Here is a 26,568-nt window from a genome sequence, read left to right as displayed (position 1 = left end):
ATGAACCAAGCTTCGTAGAAGCTTATTTTCTCGGCGCAGAGCATCAGAATCAATCTTAATGCCTTGAAAGTCCAGCTGCGTGATGGCGAGGTCCAGAACTGAAACCAAAGGTTCTCCCTCTTCTTGTACCTCTGCTGCTCTAGGAGATTGAAGAGGATTTCGTGAAGGCCTTGAGGATGTTCGGCTCAAGCTGCTTGTGCCCTAATTATTGTTTCGTCATGAAAATAGCCGAGAAGAATCATCCTTCGGCACTAATATGTTATTCTTTGGAGCTTGAGACCTACAACCACTTTCTTCAAAAAAAGCGCCCAGTATACTCGTCAGAGGGATCAGATCCACTATATTCATGTTCGAGTATGGAGATGATGACAGCAAACCATAGGCCTAGTACAAGGGGAACAACCTGATGATGACTTGAAAGAAGCTTTTTCCCACACCGACATGATGGCTTAAGCTAGAATGACAAACGATCAAAGCGGTATGGTAAAATTACGTAAATGATCCAGATATAGATTTGCCAACGCTCTTCCTATGCATCACTTGATGGTCCATCGACTCTGTATTAATGTAGATCACGTCATACTGGTTCGAAAACCCATTGAACTGAGTCGCCGTTGCTGTGGTGTAGGCTTCCGGGGATAGTCAGTCTTAGGTTCTATGCCGGGCAGTCTGGCATGCAAAGACTCACCACCCATATTCTTGTACTTGAGCCAATCACCTATGCGGATCTCTGAGGTCATGGGCACATCTTTTGCAACACAATCCATGCTGTCGCAAGTGGGGCCCCAGATCGTGTATCGATGCTCCTCGAGCTTCCGCCGAGTATCATTGCCGTGGCTGTGGAATGGCCAAGTGTATGCGACCAAGGATGGCCGCACAGTTTCTTTCTCAATCAGTACGTTCATAAAATTTCCATATACCCCGTCGTTCTGGTAGAGCATATCTGGCCTGTCGTGATCATCTGTACCGATGTGACGCCGTCTGGACAGAATCTTGCACGCAAGGGTGTAGGCGCTGCGAACATAGTAACGACCCGGCTCGGCAAGCAAGCGGACCCCAGAAGGAAACTCTTCTTTGAGCATTGGTCTCAGAGTACATGCAATATCTTCCAAGTTACAGTCCTGGAACCCTCCACCAATGTCCAGAAGGTTCATGTCAAACCCCAGGCTCTTGCCATATCCGAAGACAATCTTGGCATGCCGGATGGCGTTCACATAGGCTGATGCATTGGAGGCCCCGGTTCCTGAAAGGAAGTGGTGAATACGTTGGGAAACAATGGCCCTGGAAGCAACGTACCAACATGAAAACTCACCCCACACACATCTAACCCTAGCTCACGTGCTCGTTGCAATAGAGGCAACGAGGCCTCAACTGTGGCACCGAACTTCTCCCCCAGGTCTATCAAAGCATCACTGTCGCTGGCATAAATTCGCAGGACAAGTTCTGCATTTGGTAGAAAGGTTCGGATGGTATCCAGCTCATCAAGGTTGTCAAAGGTCGTTCGCGTCACACCTGTTCGAGCCGCAAAGACCAAAGAGGAGGCAGATTTGCAGGGATTGGCGAAGATGATGCGGCATGGATCGACCCCTAGACTAAGAACTGTACGTAGCTCCTCTATCGAGGCGCAATCAAAGCCTGTGCCCAGGTTTGCTAGAAGTTTGAGTAGATTAGGATCGGGGTTGCATTTCACCGCTGCAGCCGCCGACAATTAGCGTCAAGACGAGGGATGTCAGAACTTTGGATGGGAGGGGGCACCGACCATAAAAAGGGTGCACGTCTGGCAGGTTCACCCTCCATCGGCGATGCTGGCGGATAACCTGACCCAGATCCGCGACAAAAAAGGGCTCGTCAGCAATGCCCCAACCATCACGACTGCTCAAACTAAACAGACGAGTTTGAATCGCCAAATCAATCAACCGCTCTGTCGAGTCCATTACTCCGCAGTGAGGTCTGGCGCAAAACTGGTGTACTATGGTTGGTAGCGATGGCCACCTTTCTTATGGCAGTACATGCTGACCCACCGTTCATGCACAGACCATGATGTCGCTGAATCCCATTACGACATGTACGAGCAAAATGAGGTACAGAACTGTGGCAGTTCAGTACTTGCAACCCAGGCTGATCGGCCTACGGGGCGACCAGAGTGAACGTACGAAATCACACATACGAGGGTTCAGCCAGCCACTGTCTCTCAATCGTATTTTTGGCCAATTCACACAAATGGTGGCATCCCATCGCTCGTTCCCTGTATTCTGAGCTGTCAAAGTGGTTAAAACTGCAATCCAAATCACAAAAAGCAACCATAGCTGAATGAATATTGGGGCTGGACTTCAGGGCGCTGTATCCTTGCAGATCGTCACCAGATCGTCTCTTACGCATCAGCCACCTACGCTTCAACCTTACCAATAGCTCTGTTGCGGATCCTTGGGTTCCCCATGCGTTCTCTTGTCGCAGCCAAGGAGGCAAACAAAAGTCACCCAAGGATCTGCAGCATGTCTCCATTGCCTAGAACACCTTGAAGAGATTGGCTGGTACATCTCGCGACCAAAGCTGCCATCCGCCGCTCATCGCAAAAAGCAATCGGGTCTCGCGCACGCTCTGATGAGCAGTTTTGATTGATCCTTCTGGTCGCACTTCGTGATGAGTGAGGACAAGGGCAATCCCGGCCAAAAACCCGCAAAAACATTCTTGTCGATCACCTCTTGGCAACCCCACAACAGCATCAGGAAGGAAGTCGCCCAGGCTCCCTTGGCGACGACAGACACCCGGCTGGGAAATGTTCCCAGTCAAGACCTATCAAACCGCGGGAATCGTACACAGTGGCCCCTTGAGGCATTTATGCACGTTGCAAATATTGTAAGTGGCCCCGAATTGACCAACTCCTACAGCTGTACGGAGTATCCTTCTGCATGCCTGGTTTTCTGGGTTGTGACACCTGCCAGAGGCTGGATATATGTGTTTGCTTCGAAGCAAGCGTGCCGCCAACTGGTCTTCCACCATCTTGTCTGGCTGTGATTACTGCCCGACAATCACAATCAACTACTCCAACTTCGACCATCAGATCTCGAGCTCAGATTTGACCAGAGTATACTAGCTGAGCAATAAGACTGCATAAAGACATGTTATCGAACGCAGACTCGAGGAGGTTGGCGCCATCGTGGCGCTCTTCTCGATGGTTTATCCTCACCGTCGTGTCCGTCTCTTACATGACGGTATGTCTGGCCATCGACACCCCCGTTTGGCAGTTTCACTACTGACAATCGGACTATTAGACGCTATTTCTCTATGGAATGGTACGTGGTGATCAGGCTCATGCAGTATGCTCCTTTGCTCAACGACTTTTAGATCGTCCCTATCATGCCATCCGTTCTGGTGGCTCGCGCAGGGGTGCTACCGCAGGATAGTATGTATTCGCCCCGCTTCAAATGGTGTCAGTGATTGGGAAGGGGAGATCACTGACACTTTCTTCCGATGGCTAGAGGTCTACTGGACTAGTATTATGCTCGTTGCGGAAACAGCTGCAGCATTTTTCACCTGCCCCGTCTTTGGTTACTGCGTTGACCGAACGGGGCGGCGCAAAGTTCCTTTCCTGGCTGGCCTCGTTCTACTCGCTGCGTCAATGTGCCTTTTCACGGTTGCACGATCTGTAACAACGTACATCATTGCTCGACTCTTGCAAGGTGCATCTGCCGCCATGGTGGAGGTCGCCGGTCTTGCACTCTTGAAGGATGTGGTCGGAAAACAAGGTCTCGGGGAGGCCTTGGGATATATGGGAACAGGAAGCATGGTCGGCCTTATAGCGGGCCCACCCCTGGGGGGCCTCCTAAACAAGGTTGGCGGATACTATGCCGTTTGTGCCCTGGGATTTGCTATTGTCGCCTTGGACGCGGCACTGCGTTTGGCTGTATTAGAGAAGGGTGAGGTAGAGTGCGGCAATAATTCTGCACGGTACAGTGCTATTCCTTCAACAGATCCAGGAGACCACGACGTGGCTTCGGATGCAGATACTACCCATCCACCGTCAGGCTCAAATGTGCAACGGGGTGACGCTTTTGCCTCGCTGAAATTGCTGAAGCAACCGCGAGTCGCCATCACGCTTTGGGCACTCACGGTTGATGGGATTATTATAGGTGCTTTTGACGCGGTAAGTGCTCACAGGGCCTCAAGAAGACGCGATGGATTTCTGACCCAAAATATCAGACCGTGCCCAGCTTTGTGGAGAAATTGTTCGGATGGGACTCGTTTGCAGCCGGTCTGGTCTTCCTCGTCATGGCGATACCGTCGCTTTTGGAGCCACTGTTTGGTAGGTCGACAACTGAGGCCAGTAGTCTTGCCCACCAAAGAACAAAATGCTGATACTTCTGTAGGAAGGCTGTGCGACCGCTTTGGGGTCCGCATCATGGCAGTCATTGGGTATTCATTGCTGACGCCTTCATTGGTTTGTCTTCAGTTTGTGAACCATGACTCCGTCTCCCAGAAGATTCTTTTCGGCGTGTTGGTTGCTTTCTGCGGCATCTGCCCCGATCTCGGGCACCCGGGATTGTACGTCGAGTCACAGATGGTAATCGAAGAGATGGAACAGCAGTCGCCCGGAATTTTCGGTGAGAAAGGGGCGGTTGCTCAGGCTTTTGGTCTGCAAACCATGGCTAACTACGCTGGCCTGGCCATCGGTCCCATCCTGGGTGATGCTCTGTTTGACAACTATGGGTGGAAAGCTGTAGCTTGGGCCTTGGGGGCACTGTCTGCAGCCATGGTCATACCTTCCTTTTGGTTGAGTAATCGGACCTATGGCCATGAGCCTGAGGAGACGGAAGAGGAAGAGGAACACCTGACAGTAGCAGCACCGACCCCCTATGGGACCCTTTGAAGCGGTTAGCATCATAGGTATCTAGAACGGGACCAGAGTAACTGATGAACCCCTCATCAACCACACAACCATTCCCTCAACATCCTTCGTATCACGATTGGCAAATCATCCTGTCATTGTACCAGGACTACGCATGCAGCTATTGTTTGGTGGAGCCGATTTCAGCTCCCCACTGCCGCGGACACCCTATTCTCTCAGCGCAGTTGATTCTGTGGCTCAATTAGGTTTTCCTTTCAGCTCTGTCTCATTATTTTCAAACTGAAGATCCCGGATGCATCAGCTCTCACCCTCAGCTACAGCTCCTGATTGGCCTTGGGTACGCGGGGCTGCGTGTGATCTATGCATGATCCCATGTCTATCCCGCCAATTACAGGCTTCTCATAGCGAAGAATGCATGGGCTACATTTTATGAGACTTGCAAGCGCCCTTGGGGTTCAGCTGAACCTCAAATCAAGGAAAGCTGTTATCGTACTGCTGACTGGAGAGATTTTCTGCGTGTAGTTCCTGCCAGTGGGGTCCGGAGGCAGCCGACATACATACCGCACACACTCCTTTCATGTCTATAAGAAGCTCTTTTCTTCATCCGTGTAAATCGTCCCACTGCGAGTTGTGCATCAGATCTATCCCGCTAAAAGATATTCCCGCGTCATGTTGCCTCCTCTGGAAACTGGTCGCTTCTTTTTCCCGCCCGAGTGGCATCCTCATCTTGCTACCATACTTGGTTTCCCATCCCGAGCTTCGACTTGCGGCGAGCTCCACGATGAGAACTGCAGTGAAATAGTCGACCTTGCCGCTGCAATCGCAGAGTTTGAACCCGTCCGGCTGTACGCGCGTCCAGAAGACGTATCTGCTGCCCAGGACCTTGTCAACCGCAAGTTAGCCGACCCCTCCCAAGTGAGCGTCATCCCCACGCCCATCAACCACTGTTGGGTACGCGATACTGGCCCGGTGTATGTTCACGACGCATCGGGCGAGTTAGATCCAAAGCAGAGACTAGCGATCAGCTTCGAATTCAACGAATGGGGCAATAAAAACGGATGGGAAGGCATCGATGGGGATTACCGATTCGCCAACCCTTCCATGTCGCCGAAATCTTTGCAGGAGAACACAGACTTCGCTCGCAATGTCATCGAGAGCGACACCACCCCATCGCCCGTGCAGGTGGTCAAATCACGCATCCGCACGGAGGGCGGCGGTCTCGTCGTTGACGGCGAGGGCACCTTGATTGTTGCCGAGAGCTATATGGTCTGCGACCAGCGCAACCCGGGCCTGAGTCGTGATGAGATCGAGGCAGAACTGCGCCGGGTCCTTGGCGTGGAGAAAGTTATCTGGGTTCCTGGACGGAAGGGACTCGACATCACCGACTGCCATGTGGATGCTGAGGTGCGATTCATCCGCCCGGGTGTCCTCGTCTGGTCACGCCATCACCCCAGTGTCCCACAGGTGTGGTTGGATATGTCCCACGAGATCCGGAACATATTGGAAAACGAAACAGACGCGAAGGGCCGGAAATTCGAACTGCATGCGATCGATGAGCCTGGTCCGGAGGACCTGGGCATTCAAGAGCACGACGAGTTCGTTTCTGGGTACGCCAATTTCTATTTCTGCAACGGAGGAGTGATTATTCCTGGATTCGGCGTCGAGGAGTACGATCGCAAGGCGAGGGAAACCCTGCAGGCGCTGATGCCGGAGCGCACGGTGCGACAGGTGCAACTCAACGCCATTCCCTTAAGTGGTGGAGTGATCCACTGTGTGACACAGCAGGTTCCAATGCCAGCAGCGTAGATGTTTGCTCTATCCCTCATCGTGTTCCCATGCCTTTTCAAGATCGACGCATACTTTTTTGATGTACGCTACCTTTGGAGCCAACCTGTGTCGGCTCGACCAATCAATCTCTCATGCGAAGGACATTTTTCTAGTTGGGAATTTTGTTAATATAGCCCTACGGGGTTCAAATGATTCCTGTTACATTGTGCTATAGATTCGTTCACAATGGTAGAGGTGCAGCAAAGTGGGATGTATTGGTGGGGAAGCACACCACCGCCCATACTGCGAGATATACAAGTCGCCCGTCAGAATCTGTGTATAAAAAGTCCATATTCCTAGAGGCGTTCTAGTACCGTATGTTTTTAGATCGAATGAAGAATCATACTATGCCAGTTCCCAGTCCATGTCCGATAACATGTCCAGGTCCTCCGTGCCCGCTAACACTGAGGTATCCAACAGTGCCTAATCACCCATGCCCTCTTGCATCCTCATTGGTACTTCCCTTGCAAATGTAAATCCCGCAGCAATCAACACAATATCCGCTCCAATTCTGGTTCTTATCACGAGAACGCTTTCAAATCAACCGTGTTTGAGTATCCTGAGCGGATGTTTTCACGCACAACCGTTCCGTAAGCTCCGCGTGATTGAGCAGTTCAGGCGCTTGAAGGAGGAAATTCCACTGAATCGAGAGATGAACAATCTTGAGAGTAGGGCTTGTTCATGGGATCCACAGTATGAGAGAAACAGGTTCACTGATTCCTCGTATCACAAGTTAGAGCCAGTGTGCCAGATACTGTAAATCCTGGTCTAGAAAGGGGTATTCATGTATATTTGCGCTATAATATAAGCCCTTAGCGCGTACTCTGTGAGACTTGCATGTGCATATATAAAACTCTATTGTACTTTATGCCTTCTTTATAGTCTATGAAATAACTACGAGATATCTTTCAAAGTCAGGCTTTCTCTTATATGAATGCTATCTTATATCAAACTCATCAGGTCTAGAATGGTCAGTCTTCTTCTGTTAATGTAAGGAATTTCCCCGGCTTATAACTATAGCAAGTTCAGAGGGCAGAGCAGGAAATGACGAATTTGCTCAATACGGGATACTCAATCATTAAAAGTGGATGAAGCCTTGAATCTTTTTACTACATCAGAGAGCTCACATTTTGCAATTTCTTCAGCTGCAAGACGACGATGATCTCAATATGAAAAAGCAATTATGTCGATCAGTTAAGCGGTCGCTTGAATCGGTTGAGCAAGGCGATGAAATGCCTCCTTAGAAATTCCCGCGGCCACATAGGAATCCTGTTTTATCAGTTCAAAGAAGGGATAGAGACAGTAAGCTTCTTCTTGGGCAGATAAAGGAGATCTTTCTACACGCGATCTGCCTATTTATAGCTATCCAGTCAATGCCAGTTTTCTTAAGCGCTAAGGTCGCGCTGTGAGAAGTCTCATTGAAAGGCCTGGACTAACGTATCATCCAGCTCGACACACGAGTTACAGTTTATTTCCTGATACAGCACACGTTCAGCCTTCCACTTAATCTGCTGCCAGTATAAACTAGGTGCTAATCTATGCCTTATTCCATATCCTCGGCCGAGACGCTATTATTAAGTCACCCTCCACTTCATTATATACAGCACATAGACGGACGTTCATCATCTATTACTCTATCATCAGATTCATGGTCAAGGGAGCGTAGTCGACCTGATTAGGATCAAAAAAGCAAGCAAATGAGATGCATCACACCCCTTGTATTCTTGATATCTAAAGACCAGTTTCCGCCTAGCGCTACCTTTATTAGTACTCTAATACCTACTAGATAGGACATGCCCCGGCGACCTGCTGCAAAGCTTCAACAATGTAGGTGACAAACTTTCTGATCCTGCAGCTATACAAGACAATGATTTAATTAACAAGGGACGGACAAAGCAGTTGTCATACTATATAATTATCATATGATGGAGCATGACTGGAGGACATCATCACTGATGTCATCCCCAAACTCAAACAGTCCGCATATGTGCCACCACCCAAACCCATATAACTAGCCAGCGTCCGTTTCAATCAAATAAGTGTTGAAAGTATCTAACTGTACATTAACCATAATTCAAAACCCTCTGTAAATATCCCAAAATGACAAAGGACCTGGTAAGCCTCACGACGAAGTGTATTGACCCGAGGCATTGTTCCGTTCTTACTGGATACAGACCTTCGATATCCATTTCGACAACGAGCTCGCGCACGATTACTACGGCGACGGCAAGAAGTTGGCCGAGAAGTATGAAACCTAGAAATCTGCAGTGCAGTAGCTAATCCGGACTGCAGTCTTCGCGAGATATACCACGATCGGAACCTCAAGTTCCCGGACGTTTTTGATTCCACATTGACCACTCCGCCTGTACATTTCATATCGTATGATTCCATTTCATAAATGAATCTGGAGCAAGACAGTGCTGATAGTTATCTCCTGCAGCGTCGAAGCACCGGACGATGTAAAGATCGAGGAACTGCAGAATGTGGAAGTGCCGCCTGGACTGCATGTTGATATTATTGACTTTCAGATGGAATAGCTAGTCGCTAAGTCAGACCTGTACGGTAAACTTGTCTAATTTAGTATGCTGGATATAATCTGAAGGAATCACCTTTCGTTGGCTAATTATTTTTAGTGTTTATGAAGATCACTGCCTAAAGGATCCTCTTGGGCTGAATCTCCCATTCTCATTTCGGGGATACCTACTAGAACTACTCCGTATGTACGAGCGTAGCCACCGCCAGCGCAAAGTCTAACAACTGACTTAGGAAGGTGAGCTAAGCATGGCTAGCAAATCAATCAGTGAGACAACTGAGCCGTGTTTCAATCATTCAGCCTCAACGGTGGAGTGGCAGATTGACCTGCAGTCAGCACTAGTCCAATTGACCTTAGCCCGAAAGCCATGTGGCGCCTGATTTGAGGCTCATTCTCTGTTGGATCTCATGATAGGCTTCCAGGCTGAAGCCGATGCGGAGCTGAACCTAGTGCTTACTGCCCATTTGTTGTCGCATGTACATTAGACGGCCAGCCCCTGTTTAAAAGGCGAGCAGAGCTCGATAACATGACAACAATTTCTATAAGAAGTCAGCGCCTCGTTTTGGTGACTGAAACTCAGCTACCGTAGCATAACAGCAACAACAGCATCATGTCACGAGCGATCGACAAGCTGGCTGAGCCAGCGGAGAAGAAAAAGAAGAAGGTCATTGTCGCCAGCTGTAGCCGGTAGGCAATGCCTTTACCATTCGAATGCACGATAACATGTGGCTGATCAGCGTCCAGAACTGGGACGCTTGGTCTCTACTTTGCAATGAAGATACTTGGCTACAAGCCCTACCACATGTACGAAGTGGCACTAGTGCAGGGCAAACAAGGGATGGCAGCCCTCCTAGAGGCCGTAATCGCGGAGCACAATCGGCTATCAGGCATCAAACGGTTCGACAAGGCTGACTTGGACAAGTTGACAGCCGACTATGATGTACGTGTCCACATACCCGATTGCGTTCTGGATACTCACCATGCTATAGTGCCTTATTGAGATCCCGAGTTTCCTTGGCCCAGCCCTCCTCGACGAGTACGCACAGGACCCCGAGGTTAAGTTCATCCTGACGGAGCGGGACCCCGATCGGTGGGCCAAGTCGGTCAACGGCACGGCGGGCTTTGTCGTCAAGGCGGCCGCTTCGTTTCCGTTGAACGTGCTCAAGCATTTCGACAAGGAATTAGGGACCTTTCTCGCTCTCAACACCACTCTGTATGCCGTCGTTGCTGACAGCACAAAGCCGGGCCAGCCGGGTAATGAGGCGGCTCTCAGGAGGAACTACGTAGAGTAGTAAGTGCCCTGAGATATAGCTAGACGGCGGAGAATGCTGACATGGAACTGCAGTATCAAGGCAGTGAAAAATACGGTTCCTAAAGACCGTCTGCTGGTGGTCAAGCTTGAAGATGGGCTGGGATGGGAGCAGATTTGCCCGTTCCTGGGTGTGCCCATTCCCGAAGAGAAATATCCGGGCGGCAACGACGCCGATAATTTTAAGGGGCTTGTGGAGGAATACTTTAACGAGAGAACCAGGGCCGCTATGCTCAGGTTGGGGGCGCTACTGGTGCCTGCGTTGGGTGTATCCGGTTACCTTGGGTGGAAGTATTTTGGAAAATTAGCATAGTTCTTGGTAACCTGTTATTCCTTGTAGCATAAAGCTCTTGGCGCTATTCAGTAAATGATAGCCTTCCCATGGTTCTCGGAGAATGACAGCGTGACCCATGTCGACATCATTTTTAATCTGTATTAGAGGCACTATTCTCATTATTTCCTTTTCTTAACAGAATTGTTCTCGAGTTCGAGCTCTGCAAAATGGCAACAAGCCATGACTCTTTGATCCTCCGGTATTCCGGCTTGGAATTACCTGACGAACAGTCTTTCCACAAGCACTTAGTAGCGAAGATCTTCGAGGCAAGAGCAACAAAAGATGTCATGTACGCCGAGCTTGTTTACGACAACATCGCTCCTTCCTGGATGGAGAATGTCCGAGAGACACTTGAGCGGACAAGAGCTGGCTTCTGGTAAGCAAGTATCGTCAATGTAGCAGCATACAAGAACGATAATGCGAATAACGTATTTCCCTTATTAGCAAGAGTTATAACCCCTTCACTCTGATCCTACGAGTTGTAGCCTCGGCGTCATCTCTGCACAATGTGGACCAGGTTTGGGGCCACCAAAGCGAGATCCAATGGCTTGTCTCCGGGCAACTCACTCAAAATGAGTCCGACATGCTGTATACCACAGCAAATACCAGTAAAGCGATGCACCTCCGTTCATTCCATCTCATGCAGTTCTAATTGCTAGAAGTTTATGAATTCCCCGATGGGCCATTTGTTGGCATCGAGAAGGCACCCAATGTAGCAATCAACGTGCCAAACGCCATGATGCCCAGAATTGTCTTTGAGAGCGGCTGGAGCGAATCCCTCAACGGACTGCGAGAAGATGCAGGCGAATGGCTCGTAGGAGGGAATGGCGCCGTCCAGGCTGCCGTCATTATAAACTGGACCGCCAACCGCACAACCCGCCGTGTCCGCGGTGTCGTGGAGCTCTACACATTAGACAGAAGTGGCATGCCACGGCTCCAGCAACGCGAGGTGCGGGATATGTTCTTGTTAATCATCATTGTGTTCTAGATAGCTAACGACGAAAGAAGCAAATCTTCCCGGTTCCACCGGGCATCCAACCAGGTAATCAGGCAATAACCCTGACTCGGCGGATGATTTTTGGCCAGTCGGCCAGACCTGGCGCAAATCCAGGGGATATTCTGCCTCTGGACATCGATAGACTGCGCACCATAGCACAGTTTGGCATGGCAACGATGGGGTACAGCGCTGCCTGATTGAAGACTAGCAAAACGAGAATAGTTTAGCGGCAATATTAGATGTTCCCTAAAGCCGAGCATTGAGAAATTAACGGAGCCAGTCACTATCAAGTTCAATGAACAAGGGTTCCCGGCAATTCGCTAGCTTATTTGTCAGTGAAGGGGGACATTCTATCAGCTAGATACAGTCTACATCATACTTTTCCTATCAGGGCCTGGCTGTTGCTTACAAGGGATCAGTTTGTATGCTAGCCCTGTCGGCTAATCTCCTAGCCGCGAGTTACATTGTAAAGAAGTTCCACATTATTCTGCTGCGTTCTACAAGTCCTAAAAACTTGCTGGTGGCATTGCATGCTGGGTTCGGGCAGAGAAGAAGTTCGGCCACAGACGAAGCGTGTCCAGGTTTGAGAAATCTACAATAAGGATGACAAGAATTGGTCATCTACAGTCCTGTTGAACGAGGAGGTTCTCCATAGTACTTGTGAATTATCACGATATTTGTTCCGCAGAGCGGTATATAATGCTGAAGAAGCATTGAATAGCATACACAACACTATATCTGGAGGATCGTCTTCTTGCCTTTGCTCCTTGAGAGAAGTAACTTTATGGTGTATGTCGTGATATAGATCATAGCGAATCCACACGCACCGGGGAATAGTCGAGTGATTCCGACATGAACATTCTGCACCTGGAGGTTGATATTCTCACCAGCTCACCTATGATGGCCACATTAACTAGCAAGGATAGTCGATCTTGCTTGCATTGCGATTCAGATACCAGGCCAATTGCGACTTCCACCAGTAATGATGGCCACACTTGACAGCTGTCACCAGAGCTTCGGCATTAACTACAGGCTGGTCAGCGAGTTCCTCTCAATTTCAGCACAAGCCTTACTCTCAGCTCCCGTCCAGCTCGTATGCGTATAGTCATTCAGCGGGTAATACGGCATGGTAGCATTGAGCGACCCGAAAGCCTGCCAGCGATTCACCGCATATTTCGTATGATCGATATACTCCACCCCTTCTTCCTCGGCCACCTGACCTCACTTAGTTATAACTCCCCAAGCTCCCCTATATCGGCTTCACATACCTCACGCGCATAATCCGCAAAAGCCCAATCCCGTCGAAGCACATCCCCCGTCCACGACATGACCGGAACCATCCCACTCAGCACCGGAACACCACCAGCCTGCCTTACATCCCGGATCATCCTCCGGAGGTAATGGCCAAACGTGTATACTCTTTCCGTTGTCCCTCCGGTAGCATTACTAGCCACAACGACGCTCTCCGGCCCAATACCAGGAAGCGTCGCTCGATTCTTCACGTCCGTCTTCGGATCCCCGTTATCGTTGTGGCCCATCTCGATGAGGACGAACGTGCCTTCTCCGGGGACGATGCGATCAAGTAGAGAAGCCCAGAGCCCTTCGTTGATGAAGGAGCGGGTGCTGCGTCCTCCGCGCGCGAGGTTCGTGATGTTCAGGTCGAAGAAGTTGTGCATGTAGTAGCCCCATCTAGAGAGTCAGTAGGTTTTTGTGGCTATTGGGAGGTGAGCTACCCTTGGATTAGGCTAGTCGTGCCATATGGCATCGTTGTACTATCTGAACAGAGGAGGATTTGGCGCTGGGGGCGGGTAGTTGGTGCCGCAGTGCTCATGGACGCTAGGCCTGCTAATAATGTGGAGGCACAGAAGAAGGAGTTGAGGCTTTTCATGTTCGTCACTTTTGGCTCGAATTTTAGCTTTATGGTATATATCGACAGAACTGTTTACGTCTCCGTCGGAATCACAGCCAAAGTCGGAGGATATATATCATAACGTCCTATCTGGGCGATGACAACCCCTCACACAATTTGCGTATCCCCATTGATCCTGCAGGAGTTCCCTTGGCCCGGTGGACTGAATCTATCGCGAAGGCGTCTTCCACCGAAGGATTCTTGCTTCCCGTCTATTGGTGTCGCTCAGCGCGGGGTCCCTATAGCATCATAACTTAGCTCCTTCAGCAAAGTCCGGGGTAACTCAATCTAGAATAATCCCCGCAGGATGATCTCGGCATGATTATTAGCGGGGGCTCGCTAATGGATCTTCAGGCCATAATGCGGGGAATCCGGGGGTTCGGAAATCCCACCAATCTCGAGACTATAGTGTATCTGGGCTCGGTACAAAAGAGGCCGAGGATATCGTTTGGTCTCAAATTGACATTGTCTATCGATGGCGGATTACGTGAGGTCAATATCGTTCGAATGAGACTAATGTGACTGGATGTGGGTAAATCGCTTTGTGATTTCGTCTCCTCGACCACTCAAGAAATAGCAAGCTTGATAAAGCAGATGAATCATAATCTCGTTCAGTAAACTCGGGAGTATATGTAACGGGTAAACGCCTATAGACGATGCCTCAACGGCCTCAGCTCAGGCTCAGCCACCGTCTCCCCAGTCAACGCCCGGTCGTTAGGGTCATAGGCCGGCTCCTTTGTAACCGTGGCCCTGATCTTCCTCCCGAAATATTCCACCTCCACCGTTTCACTGTCTCGAATCGATGAAGGAAGCCAAGCATACGCAATAGGATTCCGAATCGTATACCCAAACGCAGCAGTGGTAACATATCCCACAGCCTTATCCTTCCAAAACACAGGCTCCTTACCCATCACCATCGACCGTCCGTCGTCGATGGTCAAACACCGTAGTCGACGGGTAGGCTGCCTCCTTGCGAGTCGCTGCACCGCAGCCTTACCCACGTAATCTTCTTGTTTATCCACCTGCACGACGGAAGCCAAACCCGCTTCGAAGGGATCATGCTCGCTGGTCATATCCACCCCCCAGGTCCTGTATCCCTTCTCCAGTCGTAACGCGTTGAGGGCTGCTCGTCCTGCGGCAATAAGACCGTGCGGTTGGCCCGCGGCCCATATAACATCCCACAGGCGAAGTCCGTACTCAGCGCTCGTCTGAATCTCCCAACCGCTTTCGCCAACGTAGGACTTGCGGAGGACTGTGACGGGGAGGCCCCCGAGGGTGGTGCGCTTAGCGTGCATATATGGCAGCCCGGTATTGGAAAGGTCGTCAGTGGTTAACGTGCGAATGACGTCGTGGGCGCGAGGCCCCCAAAGACCAAGACAGCAGGTATGGCCCGTCACCTCGCGCACCTGAACCCACTGCATTGGAGACTTCTGGCACTGTCGCTGAGCTTCACAGGAGAGATACGCAAAGTCAGTCGCGCTGTTTGCTCCAATCTGGAACATTTCCTCGCCGACCCTCGTCACAAAGATATCGCTGCGGATGCCACCCCGCTCGTTTAACAGCAGCGTATAAGCAATCTGTCCTACTTCCGGTACACAGCCTGTCATCAACCGACACAGCATCGCCCTCGCCCCCGGCCCAGACATCTCGAACCGGTGGAACGAAGTCATATCATACACCGCGACCGCATTCCGCGTCTTCCACGCCTCAACCGCGACAACAGGGGAATGATACCTCCCCGACCAGGCATCCCTCTCCACAGGCCGCCATTCCGCCGGAAGAAACCTTACGAGCTTTTCGTTCTCGGCATACCAAAACGGCCTCTCCCACCCGCCCAACTCAAGGAAGAACGCGCCGAGCTCTTTCTCCCGCGCGTAGAACGGACTCACGCGCAGCTGCCTGGGCGACTCACGCGGCTGCAGCGGATGCAGGATATCGTAGATCTCGATGAAATTCCGTGAAGATGTTTCAGCCACGTATTCACGACTGAGCTGCACCTCCTCGAAGCGGGAGAGCTCGCATTCGGATAGGTCGATGCGGGACGAGCCCTCTACCAGCAACTCGGCTAGTGCGCGCGCGACACCAGCCGAGTGCGTCACCCAGACTGCTTCGGCGACGTAGAAGTTGTCGAGAGTTGGGGCGGGGCCGACCAGCGGGCCGCCGTCGGGCGTGAATGAGAAGATGCCGTTGAAGCCGTCGGCGAGTTGGCATGTTCGCAGCGCAGGGAGGAGTCTCTTTGTTTCGGTCCAGGCGGGGGCGAAGTCTTCGGCTGTGAAGTTCAGTCTGGACGGCATGGTCTTCTCGTCGACGTGGCTGGGGGTACGGCCGAGCGAGGACGCCTCGATGGGCATCGGGCGGTGGCCGTAGTAGCCAATGCCGTAGGCGTCGCCATGCTCGCGGTAGTAGAGGTCGTGGTCCTGGTGGCGGAGGATGGGGAACGTGGCGTTGAGTCCGTTGGTGCGGTTGTTGATCTCGCGGCCTGCCAGCGCTGGGACGGGGGTGGTTTTGGCGTACTGGTGCGCTAGGGGGAGGAGGGGGATGGGCACGCCGGCCATGGCGCCTACCTCAACGCCCCAGAACCCTGCACAGGAGACTACGATGTCCGCGCTGATGACTCCGGCGGAGGTTATGACGCCTGTAACGAGATTCCCTGTCTTTTGGATACCTGTGACCGGCGTCATTTCTAAGTAGCGCACACCTGCATTTCGCGTGCGCTCGATGAGCAGCTGTGTGGCTCGTGCTGCGAGCGCCAGCCCGTCGCTGGGGATATGCAAACCCCCGAGCACGATTTCCTCGTTCAGAAGTGGATACATCTTCACGCATTCGGCTGGACTAACGAGCCGCGCTTCTATTCCCCACGCAGACGCGTACCCATGCTTCCGCTTCAGCTCCTCAAGTCTCTCCGGCGTGGTGGCGACCTCCAAGCCACCGACCTGGTTGAAGCAGTTCTGCCCGTCTTTCTCGAGAGAAAGCAATTTCTCAACCGTGTACTGTGCGAAACGGGTCATTGTCTTGGACGGGTTGGTTTGAAAGACTAAGCCGGGAGCATGCGATGTCGAGCCACCGGGCATCTGCAGCGGGCCCTGTTCGACGACGGTAATATTGCTCCATCCTCGGGAGACCAGCTCATCGGCGAGGTTGGCGCCGACAATACCAGCGCCGATGATGACGATGTGTGGTGAGGGTGCCATGTTTGCATTGAGGACTAGCTCTTGACTCTCATGGTCATACTTGTATATACATGATGTAGTATAGTCATCTATTACTACCCCGCAACTAGATAGATAACCAACTCCGTGCAGTGTGATGGTCATGCTGGACGAACCGCGGGATGCGGCAAAGGCAACCGTATCAACCGACCAGATGATCGGCCATGGAACGGCAGCCGGGATCCAGACAAGAGGAGTAAAAATAGTTCTCTTGCCTCTCCTATCTAATCATTTTCGTCATCGAAACGTGTTCATGTGGGGTTGTGAGGGGAAAAGTTTGCCGCTTCGGGAATGGCATTCCTCTGCGTATATCTTGCATTTTTACTGGTTCATCTACGTTATTTTTGTCCACCACAGCTGGCACTGCTGTCCTTCAAGTCCACTTTAATATGTACGACCGGAGTGAATGTCTTAGTGGTTATACAAATGATGTGTGTTATCTTCCACACACCTGGCATTATCACTTTCGACATTATGGTGAACGACTTAGGATTCATCATGCTCGATATGGCGTTGCTTTCGGCTTCGGAGTTATGGATCGCAGACCGTGACAATGAGGCGACTCGAGAATGGCAAACGGCGTTGTACAACGGCAAGTGCTTCATCCTATATCGAATCTTAGCTATACAATCTGCGTTGGGGCTCATTGTAACGATGGGGACTCATGAATTGCTTTGGCTGTCAATGCGGGCGGGCAGTCGCTTTGGGATATCGTCTGGTAGTTGCTGCGTTTGTGGTATTCGCTGGTGGGAATTAGGAGTTGCTCTGAGCTGTGATCTTGCTGGAGGGAAAGACATTATGTCGCACGGGAGAGACTCGCTGAGTTCAGGTGGTGCATTCGTGGCTGATGCCAGGCTGTAAGACGCGTATCGGCAGGCTCATTAGTCCTAGTCCTAGAATATAAGCAGTGCACAGTCTGGAGGATCATGGAGTGATCAATCACAACTTCATAACGCCTGGCGCTTGTATGCAGGTTATAGATTTCCCAGATTCCACCACGCCGAACCTTCAATGTCACCTATCGCCGGAGCGGACGTGCTATAATCGAGATCATCCACGTCTCCAAATGGCGCCGGATCAGCCCATAGCCAGGGCGTGTTGAGCATAAGGCTGTCGATCGGAGCTACCACTGCGTCTGGGGGAGGCATAGACCGTCGAGCTGTAGCTGGGCTCGTATCGCTGTCCTTGGACGAATTCGGGGCCCGATACAGAGGCATAGGGACGCCCTGGCCGCCGTCTGCGGTGTTGACGGTTACTTCAGGTGATGTCGTCACGATGATTTCGAGTGTAGAGCTTTCCTCTGCGTCGTTTCTGGTTGCGGAAGCACTGAGTGAGGAATGCAAGAGGCTTCCAGACGGGACAGCGGGATAGGAATCGTCGCTGCAGGTGAACTGGAGGATATCCCACATCAAGGGGATGTTCAGATGGATCTTAGACGGAACCCAGCTGTCGTAATCTACGTTCTCTGTGCCGGCTGCAATCCGCGTCATACGGTCAAGAGATCGGTTCTAATCTGTTAGCCTCGACTTGGCCATCAGGGACGGGAACATACCAAAGATGCACAGGCCCGGGAAAACGGTACAAACGACCTCAAGAACACCCTACAGCGGGCTAGATCCGCACGGGACTTGTACTTTAGTCTTGGGTCTCCAGCGCAGCAGTAATACAGCTGCACCGTCGCAGCGATCGCAGCCACATGCGCGAAGAAGGGATCGGTCAGGCGTACGTCCTTGTCCGATAGCATGTCAATCATACGCACGATCCATGTTGCATGTAGAAGTACCAACTCCGACGAGCGGCGCCAGAAACTATTCGGAATGGCCAGGTTGGGGTTATGCCGCGAGGCCATGATGTACAGGAAAGGATGGTTGAGCACGGTGAGGATGGCATGGTACATGAACTGTAATTTGAGCCAGGGGACCCAGTACGCGCGGTTGACGATCAGTTCGTCCGGCTGTCGATCGTAGAATCGTACATGGTCGTATCGATGGCAAAGTGGTGTTTGGTTCTCGATTTCTGTCAGGTCGGAAAGAACCATGGAATACATTGACTCGTGACGCCAGGGCTCGCGCAGTCGATTGTTTGCACAGTCGGACACATATGTGCGTACTTTGCTCCAGACCCAGCCAAAGTGGATCGTCATGCTCCAGATGCCAGTGTCGTCTGGCGTAGCGCAGCCGATTGTGTCTCGCGGCAATGGGGGAGGTTTCTCGGCGTCTCTTTGTGGTTCTCTGCCGTTGCTTGCGAAATAGTCCACCGGACGCCAGGTCTCCGAGGGAATGCTCAGCAGTCCGGTCTGACGGCCATACGACTGTTCCAATAGCTGTAGACTCCAAAATAACCTCTTCTTCCGCTCTATGTGGGGATCTCCCGGAGTATAGGCGGACTCTGTGTCGAGCAGAGCAGACCGACAGAGCTGAAATGCAAGTCCGAGGTGAAATCGACCAAGGTGCATATCGCCATCTACTTCAATCAGTACCTCGCATGCAGCTGAAGTGCATCTGGACACCTACCAATAAACGAAGAATACGCCAGCAAGCACAGAGCCTCAATCGTACTCAATTCCACCGTCCCATTCGCAATCCGCAGCATAATTAAACTCTTCGCCGTATCCGCATGGTGCTGCCCGTGTTCCCCCTCGTGCGAGAACCGCGCCGTCAGCGCAATGATACTACAGATGAGCTCTTCCGGTAAGGATTCCAGATCCCCATGTTCTTCAAAATTAAAGCACCAGACGGGCTGTCGGTGGCAATACTTCATGTACAGATCGACTGCTCGGGCAACGGCCAGCGACGAAGGCTGGGGACTGGTATCATCAAAAGTGAGATTAGGGGGCGACGGGTCGCTATAGCTCGAGTCGCGACGATCGCGAGGCTGGCTACTTTGTGTGAATCTTGCCTCTGTGAGATCTTTGGCATCTTCGAGGACTGATTCCCTCCCTCGGGTTGGTCTGCGCCAGCGTGAGCAATTGGTCGAAGCAAATTGAGGTGATACATACATGTTTCCTTTTAGGATGAGGTTTACTTTCTCTTCGAGCTCGGCGAGTCGGTCCTTCTGGATCTCATTAGCGCGGTTCATGTGAAACTAGAGCCTGCGTACAGATTGGCCACCTATTGATCCTGGCTTGGACACGGGTGGGTAGAAACACGACTGGTTAAGCCGTACACAGCACGAGCAGGCAGGCTTCTCTCCAGGACATCGAGATTTCTTTCTCCTTTTCACATTCAGTCTTGATTGTAGAGAATATTAGCGAGGTGCTAACCTGCAATTCAGACACGCGTGGTTGGAACGAAGTCTTCGCCGAGTGCCTTCCGGCGGGGTCATTATTTATTAATAGACACGATGATTATATCGAATGAGCTTAAATATGTCAAGACGAGCTCGTAAACTATATGCACCAAATATTTGAGCAATAGAAGAAGATGACGATGATGACATTCAAGGCTCGCTGAGGAGCGAGATCAACCATCCAAGTAGGGGACGACAATCCGCGGGGAAGTGAGCATTGACCCCTGTAGGGCAGCATGATTGGCCTCGTGATATCGCCCTGATTAGACAACTGTCACTAGATAAACCCTGGAAAGCCTACTCAGTTAGTTCTTTGTAACGGGGAAGTTTGTCCACGTCGGGCTAGATCTTCCATAATGCGCCCTAGCAGTGGCAAGATAGGACGGAGTAATGGCCTATTGGACGGCGGATCAAACCATAAGAATGCTATCAACGGGATACACCAATCAGGTGGAAACAAGATGACTATCTCTGAAGTTAAGAGAAGCCGGCCCCGCATTCCCCTCTCTTAGCTTGTTTGCTGGTATCCCTGTATTACTAAATGCCACTATCTCCACATATATCCCACAGCCAGTATGTCAGAATATGGCATGCTCATATAGTATTGAGATAAAATACTTACATAGCAGGATAGTGAATACTAACTTAGATATATACATCGAATATGCAGTACCGCTGGTATGGTACCCCTCTGGTAGTAGGTATCTTGGCTGGCTATTTGATTTCCCTGCCTATGGGCTGTGGCTATATATAGTTATATACTGTTGCACGCCGAAACTTTTTATATTCCAGCTGAGAACATATTTAACTTTCAACCACCCTGTCTACACCGCTAAAATAAATGTAAAGAGTGCTTCTATAACTGAAATGACAAGGGAATTTGAAAAGCATAATATTTCTACCTAATATTTAGTTTACCACCCCTGAGCATTGATAACAGCCTTCACTCCGCGACACCTCATCACAATCCTCTTTCACCAACGCCACTCACACTCCTCCCACAAGATCACATTTGAGCGTGGAATGATTAACACACTTGGATAGGGAAGAAGCGATAAATATATTCAATAGTAAAACTTCATTATTCATATGATCCATATCTAAACAGTCTCATTACCAACAAATATTAACATGCCAAATGCATGGAAGAAAGAAAAGAAATCACCACGCAATAGTCGCAGGCGGCTGCACGCACTCAGTCGCCTGACAGCTCAGACTAGAGCAGAACGAAATATCCTTCTCGCTGACGGTCGCAGTCTTCGGCAGGTTCTGCCTCGCGGGCCAGATCTCCTGCTTGGCCTTTTGCTCACGCTCGTAGTGCTCCACCACGAGATCCCGGACGACCTTCTGGAAGTACAGCGGTCCTTTTTCCATTTCGGGGTGCAGCTCGCCGTTGACGAAGACGCCAGCATTCAGGTTCTTCTGTGTCAGGTCGCAGAGGTACTTGTCCTCGGACATGATGCGCTTGTAGATCTGGTTGATTGTCTCGAAGTCTTCATCTGAGGAGTTCTTGTTGCGGTAGACTTCGTACTTCATAATGGATCGGGTGGGCGAGAGGGGGACGAAGCGCTGCATGAAGAAGAAGTGGGGCCTTTACTGGGTTAGTTGGGTATGCTGGATACGTGAGAGGATAGGACTTACGAGACGGTTATGGAGGCATTGGGGAAGAAATATGTGCTGGCGGGATTCAATCCGGCTGCAACCTGCTCCGGCTTGCTGCGCCCATCGTGGATAATGCCGCCGTCCCTGGTTTCGACGGAGTAGGCGCTCAGATCAGCAATGGACGGAATGTCAGGGTGTGTTGTCGCGCAGTGATAGCACTCGTTGTAGTTGTCCGCCAGAATCTTCCAGTTATAGTCGCCCTCCTGCTCCCAAGTGTGGTCAAAGGTGTACTCGTCCCACTTGACGTGCTCATACCGGGGCAGCAGGTCCATTCCCTTAAAGTCATCCTCCCAGGCGACCTCGGGTATCTCGCCAGCGTCAAGATTGACCCAGATGAAGCCGTTGGCGTCGATATGCACGTGGATCGGCAAAAGGCCGTTCTTGCTCTTGTCGAAACCGTCGAGCTCCTGATAGCCCGGCGCCTTGGCCAGCTTGCCGTTTAGCCCATACGACCATCCGTGGTACTTGCAGGCGAAGATGCGGGATGTTCCCTTTTCTTCAGTGACAACGGGGAATGCACGGTGGCGGCAGACATTGTGGAAGGCGTTGATGTTTCCCTCGCGGTCCTTGACGATAACAAATTGAAAGCCGGAGACCTCGTAGCGGAGCCAGTCCCCGGGGTTGGGGAGACGTAGTTTGTGGGTGGTCAGCAGCCATTTGCGGGAGAAGATCGCCCGGCGCTCTAGCTCGAACATCTCCTGAGAGGTGTACCATGAGGACGGCAAAGCGCGCATGGCATTCTTCTCGCCATTGGCGGAGGTGGAGCCAAGGCCAAGATAGTTCCACAAGGAGCCCATTTTGGTATATGGATAGAGTAGACGTTTTCTTCCTTAATGGTATGACAAAGATGAGCTTGCTTACTGTGAAGGACTTCTCAATCGAAGATGAACAGACTTTTATATAGCAGCTGCACCCACGGAACGCTACCTCTGTACTCCATTATGTCGTCTCCAGACACTCGATAAGCGGAACCGGTTGGAGAACCGCAGGATCGGAAGGAATGACAGCGTCAGAGGACCGAGACGGAGGTTTCAGCCTATCTGCCGGAGTCTTGTGATACCATCGTGATGCTCTCACAAAGTTGCCACATGTTCAACCAGCCCGGAACATTATGGACGTACGCTTCTCGGAACTGGACGATGTGAACCGGTGGCGCCGGACACGGTTGAGCTCCACCGAGGCCGGTTGACTACCGGTGCGGCAGTTGCTAAATGTTGATTATTGAGGTGTGAAGATTATTGGGGCGTAATCATTGTCTGAGAGTCCAGACTCGGACGGACGTAAAGCTTGTTGACTGACCTTACCAGAAAAAGGCATGCTATCCTTTTGTGATGAGTGGTCTGACGGAAAACCAACAGTGGACGGCAGTAATCATGCCAACCAGTATGACAATATTTGTAAACACTCTTCAGGGACTACCTATTTGCTCTCTTTTCCATGGACTCGGTAATTCATGTTTTCCAGCTTAGTATGGCGTAACCGTGTTCGTATCCTGTAGGGTTGAATCATGCCATGTCTGCTCCGATACCATGATAGCTAGTAGGGTATACAACTATACTTCTGTAATATTATCCTGTTGTTTCAGGGAACAAACTAAGACAGTTTGAGAAACTTATCATTCCTACCCTTGTCTCATGGTCCCACAAGGCCACGAATTTCTAGCTAACCTCCTAATGAGACAAGACACTCGATGATCATCTCGGAACGAATAGGGTCAAGATCTACAAACGGAGTATGCCAACTTACTGCACAGGGATATCCTACGAGCAACCGCACTACCCAGATAAGCATAACCCGAAGCCCCATACAAGGTCCAATTCCTCCCGGCTACAGCTGTCCAGCTGTATAGCTATAGCTCCTGTGGGCCCGGCTCACGAGCCGTGCCAAGCCGGTTCGGCTTTGTGCCCGATCCGGCTATCCAGCTCCCCACCTCCAATGAGGAGACCACAAGTCATAATACTATCATTTTCCCACTCAGAATTCCATCCTTGCTATCGAATCTAACACCATGGACAAGAATCAACGCGTTGTCATCGTCGGCGCAGGCGTCTTCGGCCTCTCCACCGCCCTCAATCTCACCCAGGATGGCTTCACCGCGATCACAGTGCTGGATAGACACATGCCGCCAGTCCCCGACGGGTCAAGCAACGATATCTCCCGCGTGATTAGATTCGACTACGGGGATCCCGTATACGCACAGCTAGGCAAGGAAGCGTACGATCTGTGGAACACCAGCCCTCAGTATGCGGATTCGTTCCACCGCACGCCGTGCGTCTGGACGGCGCAGCGGACTGGTCCGGCTGGTCTTGTTCAAGTCGGGGGGTCGGACTTTATCCGGAAGACGAAGGAGATCCTGACGAGGATGGGGGCCGAGTGGCATGCCTTGGCGGATGCGGCGGAGTTGAACGCGCGGTTTCCCGCTGTCAGTGGGACGCCGATCGGGGAGGGATTCGAGGGGTTCTATAACAATGCGGCTGGGTGGGCGGATGCAGGTGTTGCGATTGCGGGCCTGCGGGATCGGTGTATTGCTGCTGGGGTGTCGTTTGTGACGGGTCCTCATGGCCAGGTTACGGAGCTGGAGAAGGGCTCGGACGGGACCATTACCGCAGTCAAGACGGCTGATGGGGGACGGATCGCAGCAGACAAATTTATCCTGGCGACGGGCGCATGGACGGCTGGCCTGATCCCCTCGTGGAATTCAATGGTGGCGACGGCGCAGATTGTGGGCTTTGTGCGGCTTACGCCGCAGGAGGTCAGGGCGCTGAAGGATCTGCCTATTATTTTCAATCTCTCGACTGGATTTTTTAGCTTCCCTCCGCACGAAAAGACGGGATACCTCAAGGTCGCTTGCCACAGTTTTGGATACACATTGTCGTCGGACCAGCAAGTATCCTCACCACCCAGTCGGGCTATCTCCGCGCGGGCAAACTTCATCCCCGCGGAAGGTATGCAGAGACTGCTTGCAGGTCTCAAGGAGATCCTGCCGCAGCTGGTGGAAAGGGGTTTCGAGAAGACATGTTTGTGCTGGTATAATGAGACGCCGACAGGCGACTTTATCTTCGACTATCATCCTGACCATCCCAATCTGTTCGTCGCTACCGGCGGGACTGGGCAGTATGTACACCACCGAATCCTTACCATGAGAAACTAACATCAGTGCAGTGCATTCAAGTTCCTCCCTAACATCGGAAAATACATTGCCAAGTCTTTTCAGAGACAATTGTCCCCGGAGTTGACCGAGAAATGGAGGTTCCATACCGAGTACAAAGACCGTTCGCGGGAGGACATCTTCACTGGGGAAAAGAGCCGGAAGGGAGGAGATGGCAGCCGTGGAGGTCCTAATAGACGGGAATTTACCCCTGAGGAACGAGACAGTCTTTTGTCTTTGACGAATGCATTGGCTGTACGGCAGGCCAAGATGTAGATATAGATCTGCTTATCAATGGTAGCATGATTTACGATTGTTCAGGTCAGACATTAGAACATCCAGCTCATAGGCAGATGAGAGGGAGCTAATCACGCATCGAAGATTACTTTCATGTATCGGACACATGAGAGTGGCCCTGTGGTGTCGAAAACTACGGTAGAACCTATTCTTAACAGCTGCCTATAGAATCCATTCATGTTGCAATCAATACTACCAAAAGCCGATTACAAACAGAAGCAAGCCATAAATACTGCATTTGCGGTAACAAACCAGCAATCATCATGGCCCTGTTCCCATTTAGTGTACGAGACATGGAGCCTGAGCCCGAGGCATATGTTTCACCAGGGTTCAAAGTGCCCTCAATCTCCCGACCATATTGATAGCTGAGCGCAGTTCACGGTGAGCCCTCACTCATCACGCTTCTCAAGGTCGTATTTGGTGTAGTAGAATCGCTTCTCCAGATCTTCATCACGCTTCTTTGGGTCGTAATGGGTGTAGAAGAACCGCTTGTCGAGATCTTCATCACGCTTCTCAAGGTCGTATTTGGTGTAGTAGAACCGCTTCTCGAGCTCTTCATCACGCTTCTTTGGGTCGTAATGGGTGTAGAAGAACCGCTTGTCGACATCTCCATCACGCTTCTCAAGGTCGTATTTGGTGTAGTAGAACCGCTTCTCGAGCTCTTCATCACGCTTCTTGGGGTCGTAATGGGTGTAGTAGAAGCGTTCTTCAAGATCGCCAGAGGCTGACTCGACTTGGTCATTGTTTGCGACAGGGACGGCCCAGGCAATCCTTGAAGCTCCAAGGAGAGCCAGAAGGTAAGAGAGCTGCATATTGGTGATGAGATCAGGCGGTGCTAAGGTCTTGATGGAACTGAAGAGAGAAACTGGATGATGGAAGAAGGTTTGACGAGTAGAAGACTGGTTGTGCTTTATATAGAGTGAGCAGCTGGTGTGCCCGTCACATCTGAATGCGCTTGGAGTATCACAGCTTCCGATAGGGATAGCATAGCGAAAGGCTCTGGCTGCATTCTGCAGGTGGCAGGCACTCGGTCTCTGAAGGATTCAGTCGTCATCATGTTGCGTCCCCATGCATGTGGCAATGTGCCTTCAGCTGAAGTAGCCTATACTTCAGTTCCACTCGTTGCTCAACAAGAGGCGGCCTATCAGGGTTTAGAAGAAGAGAGGGGATGCGAACAGATCGGCACCATATCAGCCAGCCTCCGTACTC

The 26,568-nt window shown here is 51.2% G+C and overlaps 12 protein-coding genes across 12 annotated transcripts, besides 1 other annotated feature; 6 read left to right on the top strand and 6 right to left on the bottom strand.

The window, feature by feature from the left end:
• Positions 1-572: 572 nt before the first annotated feature.
• On the bottom strand, positions 573-1,934 carry NFIA_099170 (type III PLP-dependent enzyme; the record flags this gene model as incomplete). The annotated part of the gene is made up of 3 exons (XM_001262179.1): positions 573-1,243; positions 1,297-1,692; positions 1,760-1,934. The coding sequence occupies 3 exons, from the start codon at positions 1,932-1,934 to the stop codon at positions 573-575; spliced, it is 1,242 nt and encodes a 413-aa protein (XP_001262180.1).
• A 1,423-nt stretch (positions 1,935-3,357) lies between these two features.
• NFIA_099160 (MFS transporter) lies at positions 3,358-4,867 on the top strand (the record flags this gene model as incomplete). Its single annotated transcript, XM_001262178.1, has 4 exons — positions 3,358-3,403; positions 3,480-4,144; positions 4,201-4,303; positions 4,368-4,867. The coding sequence occupies 4 exons, from the start codon at positions 3,358-3,360 to the stop codon at positions 4,865-4,867; spliced, it is 1,314 nt and encodes a 437-aa protein (XP_001262179.1).
• Positions 4,868-5,515: 648 nt separating this feature from the next.
• On the top strand, positions 5,516-6,652 carry NFIA_099150 (agmatine deiminase family protein; the record flags this gene model as incomplete). The annotated part of the gene is made up of 1 exon (XM_001262177.1): positions 5,516-6,652. The coding sequence occupies one exon, from the start codon at positions 5,516-5,518 to the stop codon at positions 6,650-6,652; it is 1,137 nt and encodes a 378-aa protein (XP_001262178.1).
• Positions 6,653-8,773: 2,121 nt separating this feature from the next.
• Positions 8,774-9,210, top strand: NFIA_099140 (uncharacterized protein; the record flags this gene model as incomplete). The annotated part of the gene is made up of 4 exons (XM_001262176.1): positions 8,774-8,788; positions 8,848-8,918; positions 8,966-9,052; positions 9,114-9,210. 4 exons carry the CDS (start codon positions 8,774-8,776, stop codon positions 9,208-9,210), a joined length of 270 nt encoding a protein of 89 aa, XP_001262177.1.
• A 606-nt stretch (positions 9,211-9,816) lies between these two features.
• Positions 9,817-10,828, top strand: NFIA_099130 (uncharacterized protein; the record flags this gene model as incomplete). Its single annotated transcript, XM_001262175.1, has 4 exons — positions 9,817-9,893; positions 9,951-10,146; positions 10,196-10,497; positions 10,552-10,828. 4 exons carry the CDS (start codon positions 9,817-9,819, stop codon positions 10,826-10,828), a joined length of 852 nt encoding a protein of 283 aa, XP_001262176.1.
• Positions 10,829-11,016: 188 nt separating this feature from the next.
• On the top strand, positions 11,017-11,837 carry NFIA_099120 (uncharacterized protein; the record flags this gene model as incomplete). The annotated part of the gene is made up of 3 exons (XM_001262174.1): positions 11,017-11,225; positions 11,294-11,457; positions 11,512-11,837. 3 exons carry the CDS (start codon positions 11,017-11,019, stop codon positions 11,835-11,837), a joined length of 699 nt encoding a protein of 232 aa, XP_001262175.1.
• Positions 11,838-12,759: 922 nt separating this feature from the next.
• Positions 12,760-13,611, bottom strand: NFIA_099110 (rhamnogalacturonan acetylesterase superfamily protein; the record flags this gene model as incomplete). The annotated part of the gene is made up of 4 exons (XM_001262173.1): positions 12,760-12,872; positions 12,920-13,066; positions 13,120-13,535; positions 13,580-13,611. 4 exons carry the CDS (start codon positions 13,609-13,611, stop codon positions 12,760-12,762), a joined length of 708 nt encoding a protein of 235 aa, XP_001262174.1.
• Positions 13,612-14,402: 791 nt separating this feature from the next.
• NFIA_099100 (GcvT family protein) lies at positions 14,403-16,946 on the bottom strand (the record flags this gene model as incomplete). Its single annotated transcript, XM_001262172.1, has 1 exon — positions 14,403-16,946. One exon carries the CDS (start codon positions 16,944-16,946, stop codon positions 14,403-14,405), a length of 2,544 nt encoding a protein of 847 aa, XP_001262173.1.
• A 992-nt stretch (positions 16,947-17,938) lies between these two features.
• On the bottom strand, positions 17,939-20,042 carry NFIA_099090 (putative C6 transcription factor; the record flags this gene model as incomplete). The annotated part of the gene is made up of 3 exons (XM_001262171.1): positions 17,939-18,438; positions 18,570-19,427; positions 19,478-20,042. 3 exons carry the CDS (start codon positions 20,040-20,042, stop codon positions 17,939-17,941), a joined length of 1,923 nt encoding a protein of 640 aa, XP_001262172.1.
• Positions 20,043-21,413: 1,371 nt separating this feature from the next.
• Positions 21,414-22,711, bottom strand: NFIA_099080 (aromatic ring-hydroxylating oxygenase subunit alpha; the record flags this gene model as incomplete). Its single annotated transcript, XM_001262170.1, has 2 exons — positions 21,414-21,843; positions 21,894-22,711. 2 exons carry the CDS (start codon positions 22,709-22,711, stop codon positions 21,414-21,416), a joined length of 1,248 nt encoding a protein of 415 aa, XP_001262171.1.
• A 1,211-nt stretch (positions 22,712-23,922) lies between these two features.
• NFIA_099070 (NAD(P)/FAD-dependent oxidoreductase) lies at positions 23,923-25,338 on the top strand (the record flags this gene model as incomplete). The annotated part of the gene is made up of 2 exons (XM_001262169.1): positions 23,923-25,028; positions 25,077-25,338. The coding sequence occupies 2 exons, from the start codon at positions 23,923-23,925 to the stop codon at positions 25,336-25,338; spliced, it is 1,368 nt and encodes a 455-aa protein (XP_001262170.1).
• Positions 25,339-25,748: 410 nt separating this feature from the next.
• On the bottom strand, positions 25,749-26,368 carry NFIA_099060 (uncharacterized protein; the record flags this gene model as incomplete). The annotated part of the gene is made up of 2 exons (XM_001262168.1): positions 25,749-26,267; positions 26,327-26,368. The coding sequence occupies 2 exons, from the start codon at positions 26,366-26,368 to the stop codon at positions 25,749-25,751; spliced, it is 561 nt and encodes a 186-aa protein (XP_001262169.1).
• Positions 25,754-26,060: a microsatellite.
• Positions 26,369-26,568: the final 200 nt, after the last annotated feature.

The sequence above is a fragment of the Aspergillus fischeri genome, genomic scaffold (genome assembly GCF_000149645.3).
Source record: "Aspergillus fischeri NRRL 181 1099437636262 genomic scaffold, whole genome shotgun sequence".
In the NCBI taxonomy this organism is placed as follows: Eukaryota; Fungi; Ascomycota; class Eurotiomycetes; order Eurotiales; family Aspergillaceae; genus Aspergillus; species Aspergillus fischeri.
The sequence above is the reverse complement of the archived record's forward strand: the minus strand, read 5'-3'. Positions and strand labels throughout refer to the sequence as shown.